This window comes from Chiloscyllium plagiosum, chromosome 32, assembly GCF_004010195.1.
Source record: "Chiloscyllium plagiosum isolate BGI_BamShark_2017 chromosome 32, ASM401019v2, whole genome shotgun sequence".
NCBI lineage: Eukaryota > Metazoa > Chordata > Chondrichthyes > Orectolobiformes > Hemiscylliidae > Chiloscyllium > Chiloscyllium plagiosum.
The window spans coordinates 42,750,624-42,768,497 of NC_057741.1; the positions used below are offsets into that span (position 1 = coordinate 42,750,624).

Below are 17,874 nucleotides of genomic sequence, written 5' to 3' on the forward strand. Positions count from 1 at the left end.
ATTATTGATGGTCTTGAAGGTTTCCTCTAATTTGTTTCATTTAGTGATGACAAAGGTGTTGCCCATGTAGCGGACCCAAAGCTTGCATTGGATGGTTTGCAGAGCTGTTTGTTAGAGTCTGTGCATTACTGCCTCTGCTAAGAACCCTGATATCGGAGATCCCATGGGTGTTCTGTTGGTTTGTCTGTAGGTTTTGTTGTTGAAGGTGAAGTGGGTGGTAAAACATAGGTCCAGTAGCTTGATTGGACAACTGGGACAACGCATCCATCTTAGATAAGCACAAGAATTCCTAGAAGCATGGCATTCCAACCGGAACTCTATCAACAAACACATTGAGTTAGACCCCATCTACCACTCCCTGAGAGAAAGAACAAGAAATGGCATTACCAACCCAAAGAAACCCAAACCTATAAATAGAAAGCAGGAATCGTGTACACTGCTTCGCCTGAGGTCCACTGAAGATGTTACCTAGTAGGGTGATGCAACATCTGGAAATGAACCTTCCAGCTCAGTGAGCAAACCTACATCCAGAACCTCAACCTGAGCTACAAATCTTTTCAAAACTCACCATATTGTCCCTTTTTAAAGACTAGAATGACTTCTGAACAGAATCTTCATGCTTGGCCCAGAGGAGTACTTTATAAACTTGATTGAAGCTGTTGGTTTTAAAGGGATCTTCAGTTCACTATTCATACTGTACTGGTAGGAGGCGCATTAACTGTGAACCTTGGTTGGAAATAATGCTCAAACATTTGTTTAATTTAAAGTATACAGTACCTTAATAGCATACACTTCTGTTAAATACTTCTGAACAATTAGAACACTTTTGCAATCCAAGTAGTTCTGCTGTAACACTGTGTAGTTATGTTCCAGCGAAACCTTGCTTAATAGAAATAATAGGACCTATGGGAAAAATGAGGTTGGGGCAGACCAGCAGAAAATAACACTCAGAATTGCTCAAAACTCACCCTAAAAAAACTAACACAATGTATAGCACAGCCTGAATGTAGGTTTAAATCCTTTTTATCAACAAACAAAGGTAAATTTAGCATATTACATTGAAAAGATATTATTAGTGCAGGGTCAGAGGGTCGTCGTCGTCATCACCGTCAGGAACAGTTGTGGTTGCAGAAGTGAATGGCTGTGGTTGGTTGGTTTAGATTGTAAGGTATGCAGGTACAAAAACTAATTAGAAAGGCAAATGGTATGTGTAAGAGTTGTGTAGTCCTGCAGGAATTATGCAGGACTTATTCAGGAACTTTGCAAGAATATTCTCGACTGAGGGAGAGCAATGAGCGTTCATTAGCTTAATTTTGGAGATTAAGCTGCTCTAGTGTATGGTAGTGTACATCCCTCATGCCCTGATGGCAGCTGACATTGGAGCCATGCGCATGCACAGAACAGCGTGGAGACAGCGGCGCATGGGCAGAACGAAACATGCAAAGTGATCACCGTTGCAGTCGCACTTCTGCGAACAGAAGTGGGTGGGGGGGGGGGGTGAACCTGACGAGGGAGTGGTCTTTCTGGAACGCTGATAGGGGAGGGGAGGGAACTATATCCTTGGTGGTGGGGTGCGCCCACACCTCCCCCCTCACGTCCCTCCAAGGCCCCAAGTGATCATTCCATATCCGTCACAAATTCACCTGCACCTCCACACACATCATTTACTGCATCCGCTGCACCCGGTGTGGCCTCCTCTACATTGGGCAGGCACGGTAGATTCATTTAAGATGCGTCTGGACAGATGCGTTTGTAGGTGGGGAGCAGAGGGATACAGGTCCTTAGGAATTGGGCAACAGGTTTAGACAGATTTGGATCGGCCCGGGTTTGGAGGGCTGAAGGACCTGTTCCTGGGCTGTAACTTTTCTTTGTTATTTAATTCCTGAGAGGAGCTGGAACGAGGTTTTTCATATTTGGACAGTCACTCCTGAACCATGTTAAATGTGAGAAAAGATTTTTGTTATTCTGTTAACTTGGTATAAAACCACAGAGTATGATCCACCCACAAAGTAGCAGGCTGACATTTGAGTTCACTGGTGCCAAATGTGTTGTGCAATAGCGGCTATTTATTGATCTCTATGATACTGACCGAATAAAAAATAAACTCTTCTTTAATGCAAAGACAGGGAAAATCAGTGTGTTGATAACCAAAGCCATTATTGTGTTGTTTGTAAGGGCTCCATCATGTTGTGTAAAGCCATTAATTTTTGAATATTGACTATTTAAAGTGTACAGAATTGGGGGTAATGTATTGACATGAATGGAAAACTTGCTGGCAACCAAGAAATCAAGATTAGGAATAAATGGGACTTTTGAGTGGTGGGCAGTGGGATGTGGGGTACTGCAGATATCTGTGCTTAGAAACCAGCGATGCATAATGCAAATTGATGATTTAGACAAGGGACCTTTACATAAAAGCTCAAAGTTTGCAAACAGTACAAAGCTGGGTGAGAGGTTGTGCTGTGAGGACGATGCAGTGATGCTTAAATGTGATTTGGATATGTTGCAGTGTGTACAAATGTGTGTTGCAGTTTTTGGAAGATAAAGTGTATTGTGGGTAATTGTGAGGTTTTTCACTTTGATAGCAAAAACAGGAAAGCAGATTATCTCAATGGCAATTAGGAAAGGGTGACGTGCAGTGAGTTCTGGGAGTCCTTGTATACCAGTCACTGAAAGTAAGCAGTTGGGTGCAACAAGTGGTAAAGAAGGCAAATAGTATGTTGGTACTCATAGCTAGAAGATTTGAGTACTGGAGCTGAGATAGATGCTGTAATAGTACAGGGCCTTAGTGAGACCACACCTGGGACATTGTGCGGATTTGGCCTCCTTAACTGAGGAGCAATGTTCTGGCTATGGAGAGAGTGCAACAAAGAATTACCAGATAGAGTCCTGGGATGGTAGGACTGAGATATGAAGTGATACTGGATCGGTTAGGTTAATATTCACTGGGGTTTGGAAGAATGAGAAAGGATCTCATAGAAATCTATAAAATTCTAACAGGACTAGACAGAGTGAATGTTTCCAATATTTGGGGAATCCAGAACCACAGTCTAAGGGGTAGGCCATTTAGCTCAGCGATGAGACATTTCTTCACCCAGAGAAAGTTGAGCCTGTAGAATTGTCTGCCACAGAAAATGGTTGAGGCCAAAATATTGTGGTTTCAAGAAGGGGTAGTTATATTTGTTGGCGCAAAGGAATCCAAGTGTGTGGGGAGAAAAGCAGGATCAGGGTGTTGAGTTGGATGATGAGCCATGATTATACTGAATGGCAGAGCAAACTTGAAGGACTGAATGGCCTACTTATGCTCATATTTTTGATGTTTCTATTTCTGCTATTTGCAAACATACTGTGAATTATACTGTTGTGAATATTTGTGTATTCATTTACAATGTGTAGAAAATGGTCCTGTGCCCTTGTTTGCAAGTCCATTTTAAGAGATGAAGTCAAAATTTTTGGTGTTTGCATTCATGAAAATAAAAAAGTGAAGTAAAAGTGAAATGCTTTGGGTTAATCACTAGAACATTCCAATTTTGTCTTTGCAGGCAAAATCCTGAGGATGTTCGGACTTTGGCACAGCTCATCTCTGCATATTCATTGGTGAACTCAGAAAAAGCCAAGACGTATCCTTTTTTATGAAACAAGCATTCGCGCTTGTATGTAGCACATATGTGCCAGATGGCGGAATTAAGAGTCTTATCATGACCATGAAGCCATTGTCAATTGTTGGGAAAATTGTTGAGCTTTGACAAAGGGTCAGTTAGACTTGACACGTCAGCTCTTTTCTCTCCTTACAGATGCTGCCAAACCTGCTGAGATTTTCCAGCATTTTCTCTTTATGTTGGGGAAAACTCGCCTGGTTCACTAATGTCCTTTAGAGAAGGAAACTGCCTTCCTTATCTGTTCTGGACTACATGTAACTCTCGACTCATAGGAGATGGGAAAGACTGCAGATGCAAGAGAGTTGACATTTTAGGATAAAGGGTTTATGCCTGCAACATCAACACGCCTGCTCCTCAGTTGCTGCCTGACCTGCTGTGCTTTTTCCAGCGCCACACTTTATTGATTCCAGACTCATAGCAACGGGTTGACTTTTAACTGTTCTCTAGACAATTGGGGAAGGGCAGTAGATACTGGCCGAGATGGCCTCATCTCGTGAATGAATTAATCAAAAAATCCAAAACATAGCATTCAGAGTGAGGGAGGGAAACAAGTGCCAACACAAATGAGAGTTTAGATTGAGTGATTGAGGGTGAAAAGCCATTTAAAAGGATTCCCAAATGAATAGAGACAGAGGGTCACTGGTTTTTCTGTTGATAGATTAAATAACTTAATGAACAACCTAAATCCTAAACAGTGTGTCCAGATTGAGCAAGCACTTGCCGTCACCTGATACTATGTCTTTCAAAGTTGATATCGATGCCTTAGAAAATTCACATGGTGCCACATACATAAGGAAAAAGGCCGCAAAGGTGGCAGGTGAAAGCCAACTGAAAGAACGTGGGTATGTAGAAAAGAATTGAAATGACACTTTTTTTAATTTAATGGAAAAATTTTGATTTTGAGCGAGAGCCATCTTGAAATCTATACAAAACGCTGGTGCAGCCACACTTGGAATATTACAGTTCTGGTTGCCATATTTCGGGAAGGACGTGGAAGCATTGAAAAAGGTGCAGAGAAGATTTACCAGGATGTTGCCTGGTCTGGAAGGAAGGTCTTATGAGGAAAGGTTAAGAGACTTGGGTCTGTTCTCATTGGCAAGAAGAAGGCTAAGAGGGGATTTGATAGACACATATAAGATGATCAGAGGATTAGATAGGGTAGACAGTGGAAGTCTTTTTCCTCGAATGATGACGTCAGCTTTGTACGAGGGGCATAACTACAAATTGAGGGGTGATCGACTTAGGATAGATGTCAGAGGCAGGTTCTTTACGCCGAGAGTGGTAAGGGCGTGGAATGCCCTACCTGCTAATGTAGTCAACTCAGCCACATTAGGGAGAGTTAAACAATTCTTAATTAAGCACATGGATGATTTTGGGATAGTGTAGAGGGGTGAGCTGAGAATAATTCACAGGTCGGAGCAACATTGAGGGCCGAAGGGCCTGTTCTGCGCTGTATTGTTCTATGAAATCAAAAGCAACAGGTCTGATTCTGTATTAGAGTGCCATTCATAGCAACCTCTGCTGAACTTATCTAATTATTTGGTGTTGGATTATTATATGCAATAAGCCCAGTTTCCCCAAGGACTTTGTTGTTGACATTACAAACGAGTAATGCACAGAGAGCTTTCCTTGTCAGTCTTTTTACCTCACTCATCTGTACTGGATTTCTAGACTCTGCCGACATATCATTTGTCATTGATCCTCTATGCATCTAACCCTAATCTCCAGAATGTACTTTCACTTGTGAACAAGATCTTTACCAATTAGTTTATTGTGGATGATTATGTCAACATCAAGCTTTACTGACTCCTGGTTCAGGTGTGATAAGATCTTCCCCTGATTGAAACCTGTATTCCTTTATTTCCCCTCCAAGGCGATCATGGTGGCAGTGTGGTACTTTTCACTAGATCACACCTTATAGTGTGAACCCTTACCTTTGCATCTGAATCCACTCCTCCTCACCTCTTTCAAAATCTTTTTTTTTTAAACCATCCTCCCAACTAAAAGATGATGTTGTAGCTATTACAGAAACTTGGCTGAGAGATGGACAGGACTGGCAGCTCAGTGTTCTGGGTTTTAGATGCTATAAGAAGGATAGGAAATGAGGCATGAGAGGAGGGGGAGTGGTGTTTTTGATTAAATGATATATTACTGCTGTAATTAGAGGAGATACTCTACCTGTGATAATATACAGGTAGAAATAAGAAAGAAAAGATCGACTTGATGGGATTGTACTGTAGATGCCCTCAATAGTCAGAGAAATTGAGAAACAAATATGTTGGGAGATCTCAGACATACATAATCATAATAAGGTTGTAAAATAGGGAATTTTAATTTTCCAAACATTGATTCTGGTTACCATAATAAAGGATGAATGGTGAAGAATATGTTAAATGTATTCAAGGAGGTTTTCTTTATCAATATGTGGATGCTCCTACTAGAGAAGGAGCAAACCTTGATTTCGCTTTGGGCAATAAAGCAAGGCACGTGACTGAAGTAAGAGTAGGGGAACACTTTGGATCTAGCGATCATAATTTTGAGTTTCAAAGTATTTATGGAAAAGGATAAGCCTTCTATAAAAGCTAGTTTTTAATTGGAGTAAGGTAAATTTTAATGGGATGAGACAAGAACTTTCAAAAGATGATTGGAGTAGACTGTTGGTAGGTAAAACGATGTCTGACAAGTGGGAGGCTTTGAAGAGTGTGATGAGAGCTCAGAGGTATTATGTTCCTGTGAGAAGGAAGAGTAAGGTAGGTAAGAATAAGGAACAGTGGAGGAATAAAGATATTGAGGTTTTGGTCAAGAATAAAAGAGAATCTTATTAGCGGGTTTTGAGAAGATTTGTAGCTCAGGTTGAGGTTCTGGATCTAGGTTTGCTTGCTGAGCTGGAAGGCTCGTTTTCAGATGTTTCATCACCATATTAGGTAACATCTTCAGTGAGCCTCCGAATGAAGCACTGGTGGTGTAGCCCACTTTTTCTATTTACGGAGGAACCTCCTTTATCCGAACGAGATGGGCGGGCACCATTTCACTCATAATTGATTTGCTCTGGGGCTTGGAGTTTCCTGTGAAGTCTGCTCCTCGTTCAGGAGACTAAGCAGCACACCACACATGAGGCCCCAAACCCGTCCACCTTTGCATTGCCTTGAACCCAGTGGTGTCATTTCCTGTGGCGACATCATTTCCTATGGTAATGTCATTTCCTGTCCTTTTTTCTTAGGGGGTGGTAAATGGGACCCAAGTCAATGTGTTTGTCGATAGAATTCTAGTTGGAATGTCATGCTTCTAGGAATTTTCGTGCGTGTCTCTGTTTGTCTTGTCCGTGGATGCATATGTTGTCTCAGTCGAAGTGGTATCCTTCCATCACTATGTAAGGATACTAGTGAGAGTGGGTCGTGTCGTTTTGTGGCTAGTTGATGTTCATGTATCCTGGTGGCTAGTGTTCTGCCTGTTTGTCCAATGTAGCGTTTGTTACAATTCTTGTAAGGTATTTTGTAAATGACATTAGTTTTGCTTGTTGTCGGTATAGAATCTTTCAAGTTCATTAATTGCTGTTTGTGTGTTGGTGGGTTTGTGGGCTACCATGATGCCAAGAGGTCTGAGTAGTCTGGCAGTCATTTCCGAGATGTCTTTGATGTGGGGAGAGTGGCTAGGGTTTCAGGGTGTGTTTTGTCTGCTTGTTTTGGTTTGTTGCTGAGAATTCGGCGGACTCTGTTCGTTGGGTACCCGTTCTTTTTGAATACACTGTATAAGTGATTTTCCTCTGCTATGTGTAGTTCCTCTGTGCTGCAGCGTGTGATGGCTCTTTGAAATAATGTTCTGATGCAGCTTCGTTTGTGGATGCTGGGATGATTGCTTCTGTAGTTCAATATTTGGTCCGTATGTGTTGTTTTCCTGTAGACACTGGTTTGAAGTTCCCCATTGGCTATTGGTTCTACTGCGACATCTAGGAATGGCAATTTGTTGTTTTCCTCCTCTTTGTTTTCCTGTTTTCTACAGGAAAACAACACACACATGGACCAAATATTTAACCACAGAAGCAGTCATCCCAACAACCACAAACAAAGCTGCATTAGGACGTTATTTCAATGGACCACCACACACTGCGGCACCGAGGAATTACAAAGAGCAGAAGAGAAATATCTAAACACTGCATTAAAGAAGAACAGATACTCAATATTTAACACAGTTTGGCGATTTCTCAGCAACAAACCCAAACAAGCAGACACAACGCACCCAGAAACCCTAGCAACTTTACCTTACATCAAAGGCAGAAAACTAGCCACCAGGATACATGAATATCAGCGAGTCACAAAAAGGCATGACCCACTATAATTAGTATCCTTACATACAGACGAAGAAGGGCACCACTGTGACTGGGACAACACATCCATGCTAGGACAAGCCAAATAGAGACACGCACAAGAATTCCTTGAAGCATGGCATTCCAATGAAATTCTATCAATAAACACATCAATTTAGACCCCATCTACCATCGTCTGAGAAAAAGAACTAGAAATGATATCACCCACCCAAAGAAACCTAAACACAAATAGAAAGTGGGATATACTGCCAGTGCTTCACCAGAGGCTCATTGATAATGTTACCTAGTAGGGTGGTGAAACGTCTGAAAACAAACCTTCCAGCTCAGCGAGCAAGCTTACATGCAGAACCTCAACCTGAGCTATAAATCTTCTCAAAAATTGCTAGCCGTCTAAATTTGTTTCTAAGGTGGAATCCTTACAGTTAGATTTCCTCCCTGCCAAAGATTCATAAAAGCTCTCATCAAAGTCACACATCTTATGTGACTGTAACAAATGTAAACTTTACCTCCTTGTCTGTTAAACAAGGGACCTCAGCATTCAGAAGAATAAGAGCTTTAATTAAGGAATTGTTCACTGTAGAAGGCAGTGAGCTCAACTAAAGTGTTTCTCTTCATTATGGTCCATGGCATCATGTGATTTGATTTGGTTAGCTCAGTTTGAGGGGTTTGGTTAGCTCAGTTTGCTGGATGGCTGGTTTCCAATGTAGCATGAAGTTCAATTCCTACACAAGCTAAGGTTACCATGAAAGACTTTGCTTCTCAACCTCTCCGCACCCATGAGGTGTGGTGGAATTGCCACCAAATATCTCTCTCAAGTAAGAGAGCACCCCATATTCTGGCAGGGCTGTGGTGAATTTTACGTACATGTATACACAGTATCTATTTCCCTTCACACCTGAAGTTCCTGTGATGAAAACCTTTATGATAATTACAATTATGTATACATTTCACAGAAAGGGAAAGAATCATTCACCATTTCACAAACATTTTGGATTTGGTGTTTCCTTACCAATATTTCTTGGTGTGCAATGGCTTGATGCATCTGGGTATAGCAGGTCAGCATCGCTACTTCCCTTCTTTAATCCATACTTTAATCATTCTGTATGAAGGCAAAAACATATTGCACAACTATTCTATCAAATGGGACAGACACTGAGTGACATTGCCTGCAAGTATGGCAGGGTTGAAATGCTTGTTGTAGTGTAGGTTTTATAAAAAAACATTTGTAGAATTGAAAACTCAAGTTGTTGTTTTGCCTTAGACCACGTACAAGACAGTTTACAAAATTGAAATGTTGCAACATTCATCATTAAAAGTGTTTAAACCTCGTTATGTAGTAAGTAATTAAGCTGTGACACATGTACAGTTTAATCACCATCATCATAATTTGTCATTGTCATGATTCAACTGCTTACTAAGGGGTTTCTTTGCATTGTTACTTTGCCTTCAGCACAATGACCAGCAGCATCCCTATCATATATCTCCTTCAAATGAAAAGCTTTGCTAATTCACTTCATGGATTCCATAGTTCACTAATCGATAAGCCAGGACACTCAGTTTTGATTAATGGTCAATATTCTGAGCAAAAAAAAGGAGAATCCAGAAGGAGGCCTTTTTGGCATTTTGAGATCCTCCCCTCTTCCTACCTTTTGGTTAGCACGTAACTTTTCATTTTTTGGTCATAACGCATATTATCTACCATACATATTTGTGTAAAAGTCAAATTTTTTAGACTGTTTTTAAGGTTAAATTTATAGGGTGAACTATTACGTGGGTACGACTTCTGATGGGCTAAAACTCATACTAGATTCCAAAATACCGTATCGTTAGCAGAAGCCCAATTTACCTCTAAATGAATAAACAATTTAAAAAAAGAGTTACGGTAATTACTGGATAAAGATAACAGAAACAAAAATGAATTAGTAAGCTTTTATTTATACATACAAAAGGTGAAGTAGAAATATAATATGCCTTTAAGTTACAGTTACATGGTACATCTTAAATTAAATATGTCAAATGCAAAGGTTCATCGTTCTCCAGTTTCTTAGAAGTTTCTACTAGTTCTGCAGGGAAACTGAGCTCATCTGGGCTGCACACAAAAGGAAGTTGCCATCTGACTCTGACCTAAATTGTCTTAATTCACACCAACTTGGCATGAAAGTTTATTTATCAAAACACACAGCACAAAAAAGGAATTCAATTCCTTATCATAACATGTATGTATAGGATAATACCTTGACTCTCAAATGTTGATCTCTTATCTGTGAAGACCTAGGATTGACTTTGACATAAGATAAAAGGAAAATTCCAGACATTTTGACCCAAAACAGTGGGTCGACTTTTATATCAGATCAACTTTTACGCAAGTACATACGCTACTTAAACCAGTTCTTCAAATTTAGCCTTCTGGTTGCTAGACATTGTCTTCTGACTTTCACAGTAACTTTTAGAGAATTCTGAGAAATTAACAGGAGTATCAGGGTTTTTCTTCTTGTCTTATTCACGGCAGCTCTGAATAAATAATCATCAGAACACTTCGATAAAGGGTCACTTGACCCAAATGTTAATTCTGATTTCTGTCCACAGATGCTGCTGAGACTTCCAGCAATTTGTTTCTGTTTGGGTTCATAAGATGGCATCTTGCCTCTTGGATTCTTAGAATCATTTTTCTTGTTGGTGCCGTTGCTGGTTTCCTCAGTTATGGCTTTTACATTTGAAGGTGACTTGTGTCGTCCATTCGCATCAATGACATGACCTAAATGATGGAGGATATTAAAAAATTCACATTTGTCATTCCTCATTCTTAGGCCATAATCTTCACATCTCTGCAGAGTAACATCTAAGTTGTGGAGATGGTATTTTTCATTTCTCTTTGTGATTAAAATATCATGTAGGTAGCACTGGAGTACCAACTAGCAGATTAATAATAATCTTACAGTTGTTGCAGGTGCATACAATTAATCTTTCATCATCACTGGTACGATAGGTGTGGCCTTCAGGTTCAAGGATTCCTGTCTTGACCAACCATTAAGTTAAATATATTATATTGTGATGAAAGATGTGTAATATATCTTTATATGATTTTTTAAGAGGTCAGAAATTCATTTTGAAATAGTGACCTAAATGTGTCCATTTCAAGAAGTCCGACAACTGCAGTTGGAGTGTTAATGGAAATTATGTTCATACATTGGGATGTATGATGTTCAGCGTCATCACAAAAAACTATATAGTTTTATGTTGACTTCATTGCAAAAGAAAATAAGAGTATACTTCAATAAGGAAAAGGTTTTCTCTTACCAGGAGCCTGTTGAGTTCAAGGAGGTGAGTCATTTCAGGAGTGATTTCTACTTTGTGAAGCTTCAAAGCCAAGAGAGTTTGGAAAAGAAATTTTAGAGTCCTACAGCACCTTTTGGCCCAAACTGATCCATGCTGACCAAAATGTCTGACTATGCTAATCCCATTTCCCTGCACTTGGCTCATCTCCTTCTAAACATTTCCTATCCATGTATTTGTTCAAATGCCTTTTAAATGTTGTTAATGTACCCACCTCAACAACTTCCACCGGCCACTCCTTCCACATGTGTACCACCCTCTGTTAAAAAAAAAAGTAGCTCCTCAGATTCCTTTTTATCCTTTCCCCTCTAACCTTAAACTTATTTCATCGAGTCCTTGATTCCCCAACCCTGGGAAAAAGACTGAGTGCATTCACACTGTTCATGCCTGTCATGATCTTACATGTATAAGATTTCTTCCCCCCCCCCCCCCCCCCAGTCTCCTATACTCTAAAGAAAGAAGTCCTAGATGGTCCCACCTCTCCCTATAACTCAGACCATTGAGTCCTCACAAAATCCTTGTAAATTTCTTATGCACTCTTTGCAGATGCATACCAATTCATCTTTCATCGTCACTGGCCATCATCACCTTCCTATAACAAGGTGACCAACACTAAAGAGCATCTGCACCAGCATTACTCCAAGTGTGGCCTCACCAACATTTTGTATAACTGCAGCATAACTTTCCAACTTCGGTACTCAGTGCCCCAACTGATGAAGGTCAGTGTGCCAAAAGCCTTTTCCACTGCCCCCTCTTCCTGTGACTCCACTTTCAGAGAACTGTGAATCTGAGCACCAAGTTCCTCTACATCCCATAATGCCCTATCATTCACCATGAAACGCCTACCTTGATTTAACTTTGCAAAATGGAAGACCTCACACTTGTCTGTATTAAACTCCATTTGCTACTTCTTGGCCCACTTCCCCAGCTGATCAAGTCACTGTCTGCGATAGCGCCTATTTTAGTATTATCTGCAAACTTATTAATCATGCCTTGTACATTCTCATTCACATCATTGATATAAATAATGAACAGCAATGGGCCCTGCACCGACCCCTGAGACACTTCACTAGTCACAGGCCTCCAGTCCAACACGATCCTTCCACTATTACCCTCTGCTTCTTACCATCAAGCCAGCTGTGTATCCAATCTGCGAGATCCCCCTGGGTTCCAAGCGATTTAACCTTCCAGAGCAGCCTACCATGTGGAACCTTATCAAAGGCCTTACCAGAATCTATATAGACTACATCTGCTAACCTACCTTTGTCAACATTCCTGGTCACTTCATCAAAGAACTCTTTTTAAAAAAAAAAAATTGAGGCATGATCTCCCATGCACAAAGCAATGCCGACTCCTTCTAATCAAACCCTGTCTTTCCAAACGCATGTATATGTTCGAAAGTTGTTAGAATTGAGAAAGCATAGGCCATCAGACTCAGAAAGGAATTGTAATATTGTCTCCATTGTTTAAGAAAGTAACCTGAAGTTGAGATAGGAGTGTAATATTGTGGACTTCAGTCTCCAATGGATGGTGTTGGGCAACAGGTTGAAACTTCAATTTGATGTTTGAGTTAGCTTTGTTTACTTTGGTGTAATTTGTGTTCTGCTATTTTTTAAAAAAAGGCATTTGCAGTCTTGTACAAATATTTTAATGACTAACCACCAAAAGTAACTTTTACTTAAAATTAATTACTTATAATCTAGTAAGCCAGGTTTCATTCTAGGATCTGACTTGGCGAGTGTTAATATCAGCTGAGGTGATAACAATATGAAGTTAAGTTTTTTTTTGGAGGCAGCATGCTAGTCGTTTTATAATTAAGTTGCATTCACACTAAAATTGGGCACTGGTGTGAAAAGACTTTCATCCTCTGATGATTATATTCTCACCAGAGTGATACAATGTATGTGCAATCCAAATCCAAAGTCAAAGCCAGATCTTACAATACCCAGAATGAAGTAGAATGGATCTCTGTGAAAACAGGAGTCGACTATTGCATCAGTTTGGAGTTAGCTTGGACCTTAGTAAATGTTTCATGTTCCTATGTTTAGCATAGTATAACAAAAACACTATATAAATAAAATATTGCTTGGAGAGCTTAAGTTTTGAAGGTTTGTGGAAGAAAGAATTTACATTAATAAGTTTTGTGTATATACCTGGAGTGTTTTGTTTAAAATATATCATTGAAAGTTCATGTGGATATGAGATTTTCTTTAAAGAAGACTTCCTAGAAATTACAGGACTGGTAATAAGCTGCTTACTTTGCTTTACATCCTGCTAGGTCTGTTCTGAACAGTGACTTGCAAGGTTTTTATTTTATTTGGTTAGTATGTGAGAAACATGCTTTGAACAAACTGAGTTGAAGGGAACAAATCCAGAATGGGGAGAAATTCAGCATGTCTGGCAGCATCTGTGGGGAGATAAGCAGAGTTAATGTTTTGAGTCTAGTGTGACTTAGAATCGGAACAAGAAAGGTTCCAGAGACCCCACAAAAGGGCACACTTGGCTGCACCTTTGACCTGGGCGGCACGGTGGCTCAGTGCTTAGCACTGCTGCCTCACAGCACCAAAGACCTGGGATCAATTCCAGCCTCTGGCAACTATCTGTGTGGAGTTTGCACGTTCTCCCCGTGTCTGCGTGGCTTTCCTCCGGGTGCTCCGGTTTCCTCCCACAGTCCAAAGATGTGCAGGTTAGGTGAATTGGCCATGCTAAATTACCTCTAGTGTTAGGTGCATTAGTCAGGGGTTAATGTAGTGGAATGTGTCTGGGTGGGTTGCTCTTCAGAGGGTTGGTGTGGACTTGTTGGGCCGAAGGGCCTATTTCCACTCAGTAAGTAATCTAATCTAATCTAAAGGGGAATCTGTTCAAAGTGAGAACAAGCTCAGCCAGGTGGAGGAGCTTGATGGTGGATGGCCTGTTTTCAAGGAAGAAGCAAAGAGCCCTCAGGCCGCCTTCTTGGGGAATGAATGTATCAAGGGATTGTGGCCAGGACCAGAAAAATTGAAATTATAGAACTTACCTAAAACATCAGAAGAATCATGAATGTATGTGGGAAGAGCTTGAACTAGGTGGGGAAAGCATAGAGTGAAAATAGGCAGAGATAAGTTCAGTGGGGAAAGAACAGCCTGAAAAATTGGTTGGCCAATTGGTTGGGAAGGAGATAGAAGTGGGCTGTGCAGGGTTGGGAGACTATGATATGGGAAACTGTGGGAGGTGAGATCTCCAAACGAGATGAGGTCCAACTGAGTCATGGAAACTACAGCCTACTAAACCCAGTGGATTAGGATCCAGGATGAGATGTGAACAAGCGTCTGAGTTGGTGCTCAGCCTTTGCTAGATAGAGGTTAGCATGGCAGATGACAACAGCACTAGCCTTATTGGCAGGTTTGACAAGCTAGTGAGGGCAGGAATAGGAGGATAGAGCAGATGAATGCATAGCTTAGGAGCTGGTGTATGGGAGAAGGATTCACATTTTTGGATCATTGGAATCTCTTTTGGGGTAGAAATGACCTGTACAAGAAGGACGGATTGCACCCAAATTGGAAGGGGACTAATATACTGGCAGGGAAATTTGCTAGAACTGCTTGGGAGGATTTAAACTAGTAAGGTTGGGGGGTTGGGACCCAGGGAGATACTGAGGAAAGAGACCAATCTGAGACTGGTATAGTTGAGAACAGAAGTGAATCAAACAGTCAGGGACAAGGTAGGACTAATAAATTACACTGCATTTATTTCAATGCAAGGGGCCTAACAGGGAAGGCAGATGAACTCAGGGCATGATTAGGAGCATGGGACTGGGATATCATAGCAATTACTGAAATATGGCTCAGGGATGGGCAGGACTGGCAGCTTAATGTTCCAAGATACAAATGCTACAGGAAGGATAGAAAGGGAGGCAAGAGAGGAGGGGCAGTGGTGTTTTTGATAAGGGATAGCATTACAGCTGTGCTGAGGGAGGATATTCCCAGACATACATCCAAGGAGGTTATTTGGGTGGAACTGAGAAATAAGAAAGGGATGATCACCTTGTTGGAATTGTATTATACACCCCCTAATAGTCAGAGGGAAATTGAGAAACAAACTTGTAAGGAGATCTCAGCTATCTGTAAGAATAATAGGGTAGTTATGGAGGGGATTTTAACTTTTGAAACATTGACTGGGACTGCCATAGTGTTAAAGGTTTAGATGAAGAGCAATTACTTAAGTGCATACAAGACAATTTTCTGATTCAGTATGTGGATGTACCTACTAGAGAAGGTGCAAAATTTGACCTACTCTTGGGAAATAAGGCAGGGCAGGTGACTGAGGTGTCAGTGGGGGAGCACTTTGGGAACAGCGACCATAATTCTATTTGTTTTAAAATAGTGATGGAAAAGGATAGACCAAATCTAAAAGTTGAAGTTCTAAATTGGAGAAAGGCCAATTTTGAAGGTATCAGGCAAGAACTTTCGAAAGCTGATTGGAGGCAGATGTTCGCAGGTAAAGGGACGGCTAGAAAATGGGAAGCCTTCAGAAATGAGATAACAAGAATCCAGAGAAAGTATATTCCTGTCAGGGTGAAAAGGAAGAGGGGGGAGAGGAGGTGTACAAGATGATGAGAGGCACAAATAGAGTGGATAGCCAGAGACTTTTTCCCAGGGCAGAAATGTCCATCACGAGGGGCATAATTTTAAGGTAATTGGAGGAAGATTTAGGAGAGATGTCAGAGTTAGGTTCTTTACTCAGAAAGTGGTGGGTGCGTGGAATGCACTGCCAGCAGTGGTAGTAGAGTCAGATGTACTAGGGACATTTAAGCGACTCTTGGATAGGCACATGGAAATTAGTACAATGAACGATATGTAGATTAGTCTGATCAAAGAGTAGGATAAAATGCCAGCACAATATCGAGGGCCAAAGGGTCTGTACTGTGCTATACTGTTCTATGAATGTTGAATTTGTGGCAATACTGGAAAATGCAAACATATTATTAGTCATATGCAAAAATTGTTTGTTTTGATACGTATTTTATAGATGATTTCATTTGCAAAATATATTTGCATGGCGTGCGTATCAATGTTTTATTGTGACCTGTTTTTAACCGTTAATTTTAATTCATGAGCTGAAAGTCACAGATGTGAATTCCTTCAGTTTCCTGAGCTGCATTTCTTGCGAGTACTGTGCTCTGTTGGTAACATTTGTGACTGATAAGTAATGGTTGGACTTCTGTTATATCTGAGTTTGATTTGACGTTGCATGGTTTTGAGAATGATGAATATAGAAACTTCATTTCTTTGAAATTTCCATTGTAATGCATTTTTATGCTGCTCCTTTAATGCAAACATGGAAAGCCAAGAAACTTGGTCCATTCTGTTTGGCATGCTGTATTCTCAGTATCACTATTTTCCTTTCTTTTCCAGACAAGGAGACATAAAGAAAAAAAAGAAGAAAAAGAAAGGTTTTAATTTTATTATGCCTGCTACTCTTTCCCAGTAATCATCTTGAAGTAGGCTCTCTGTGCTTTATGACAAACTGTGTTAAACACTTTATTCATTCCCTGACTAATTCCAGACTTGGTCATTTTCAGTGCACACCTGGCTGGTCTCCCAGTTCTACTCCTTAAATTTAAGATCACCTCACAAATTCAACTAACCATGTCTTAACTAATAACTCTGTCATTCAGGCAACATTTTGACTTAAACATTCTCAGCTTTGATTTTAAATGCATGTATGGCTTTGCCCCTTCTCAACTATAAGTTGCAGCAACCTAAACAATTTCCAAGGCATCCACTTTATAATTCTGCCCTTTTGTGTGTCACAAATTTATATTTGCTTCATCATCGATGGTCATGCCCTAAGTTGCTGATGCCACAAGTTGTGAAATTCTCTCCCCCTCTACTTCAATTTCCTCCTTTAAAACAGTGTTTAATACCTGCCTCTTTGGCCAGGATTTTCTGACCTTAAGTTTTCCTCTTGTGTCTCAGTATCATACTTGGTTTTAAAATAGTCCTTGTGACATTTTATCAGTTGAAAGCACTATCCGTTCCTTCTTATAGGAACACAGGAATTAGAAGCAGGAGTAGGCAATTCAGTCCTTCAAGCCTGTTCCGCCATTTAACATGATCGTAGCTGATCTTATCCAGGTCTCAACTCCATCTGCTGCCTATTCCCCCATAGTCCTTTATCCTGCATTTCATCAGAATCCTATCTATTTCTTTCTTGAATCTGTTCATTGATTTTGCCCCCACTGAACTCCGGGCAGAGTTCCACAGATGCACAACCCTCTAGGAGAGGTAGTTTCTCCTTATCTCAGTTTTGAACTGACCTCTCACTGTATAGCTAGGACCTTTCAAGACTGTTCCGCAAAGGACAGCACCTGTTCGACATCCACCTTATCAATCCCTTTTAGCATTTTAATACCTCAATCAGATGCCTCTTAATCCTTCTGAACTTCAGCAAGTACTAACCCAAGTTTTTCAACCACTCCTTGGATGTCAGCCCTTTCATCCCTGGAATAAACCTGGTGAATTTCATGTGAACTGCCTCCAGTGCTACCATAACCTTCCTCAAATAAGGAGACCAAAA

General features: G+C 40.6%; 1 protein-coding gene across 1 annotated transcript in view; it reads left to right on the plus strand.

Moving 5' to 3' along the window:
- srp72 (signal recognition particle 72) overlaps positions 1 to 17,874 on the plus strand; it is a 75,623-nt gene that overhangs the window by 49,815 nt on the left and 7,934 nt on the right. The window contains exons 13-15 of the mRNA XM_043673969.1: positions 3,543 to 3,620; positions 4,364 to 4,501; positions 16,710 to 16,747. Coding sequence (XP_043529904.1) covers positions 3,543 to 3,620; positions 4,364 to 4,501; positions 16,710 to 16,747 — 254 coding nt within the window. The remainder of the gene's footprint in view (positions 1 to 3,542; positions 3,621 to 4,363; positions 4,502 to 16,709; positions 16,748 to 17,874) is intronic.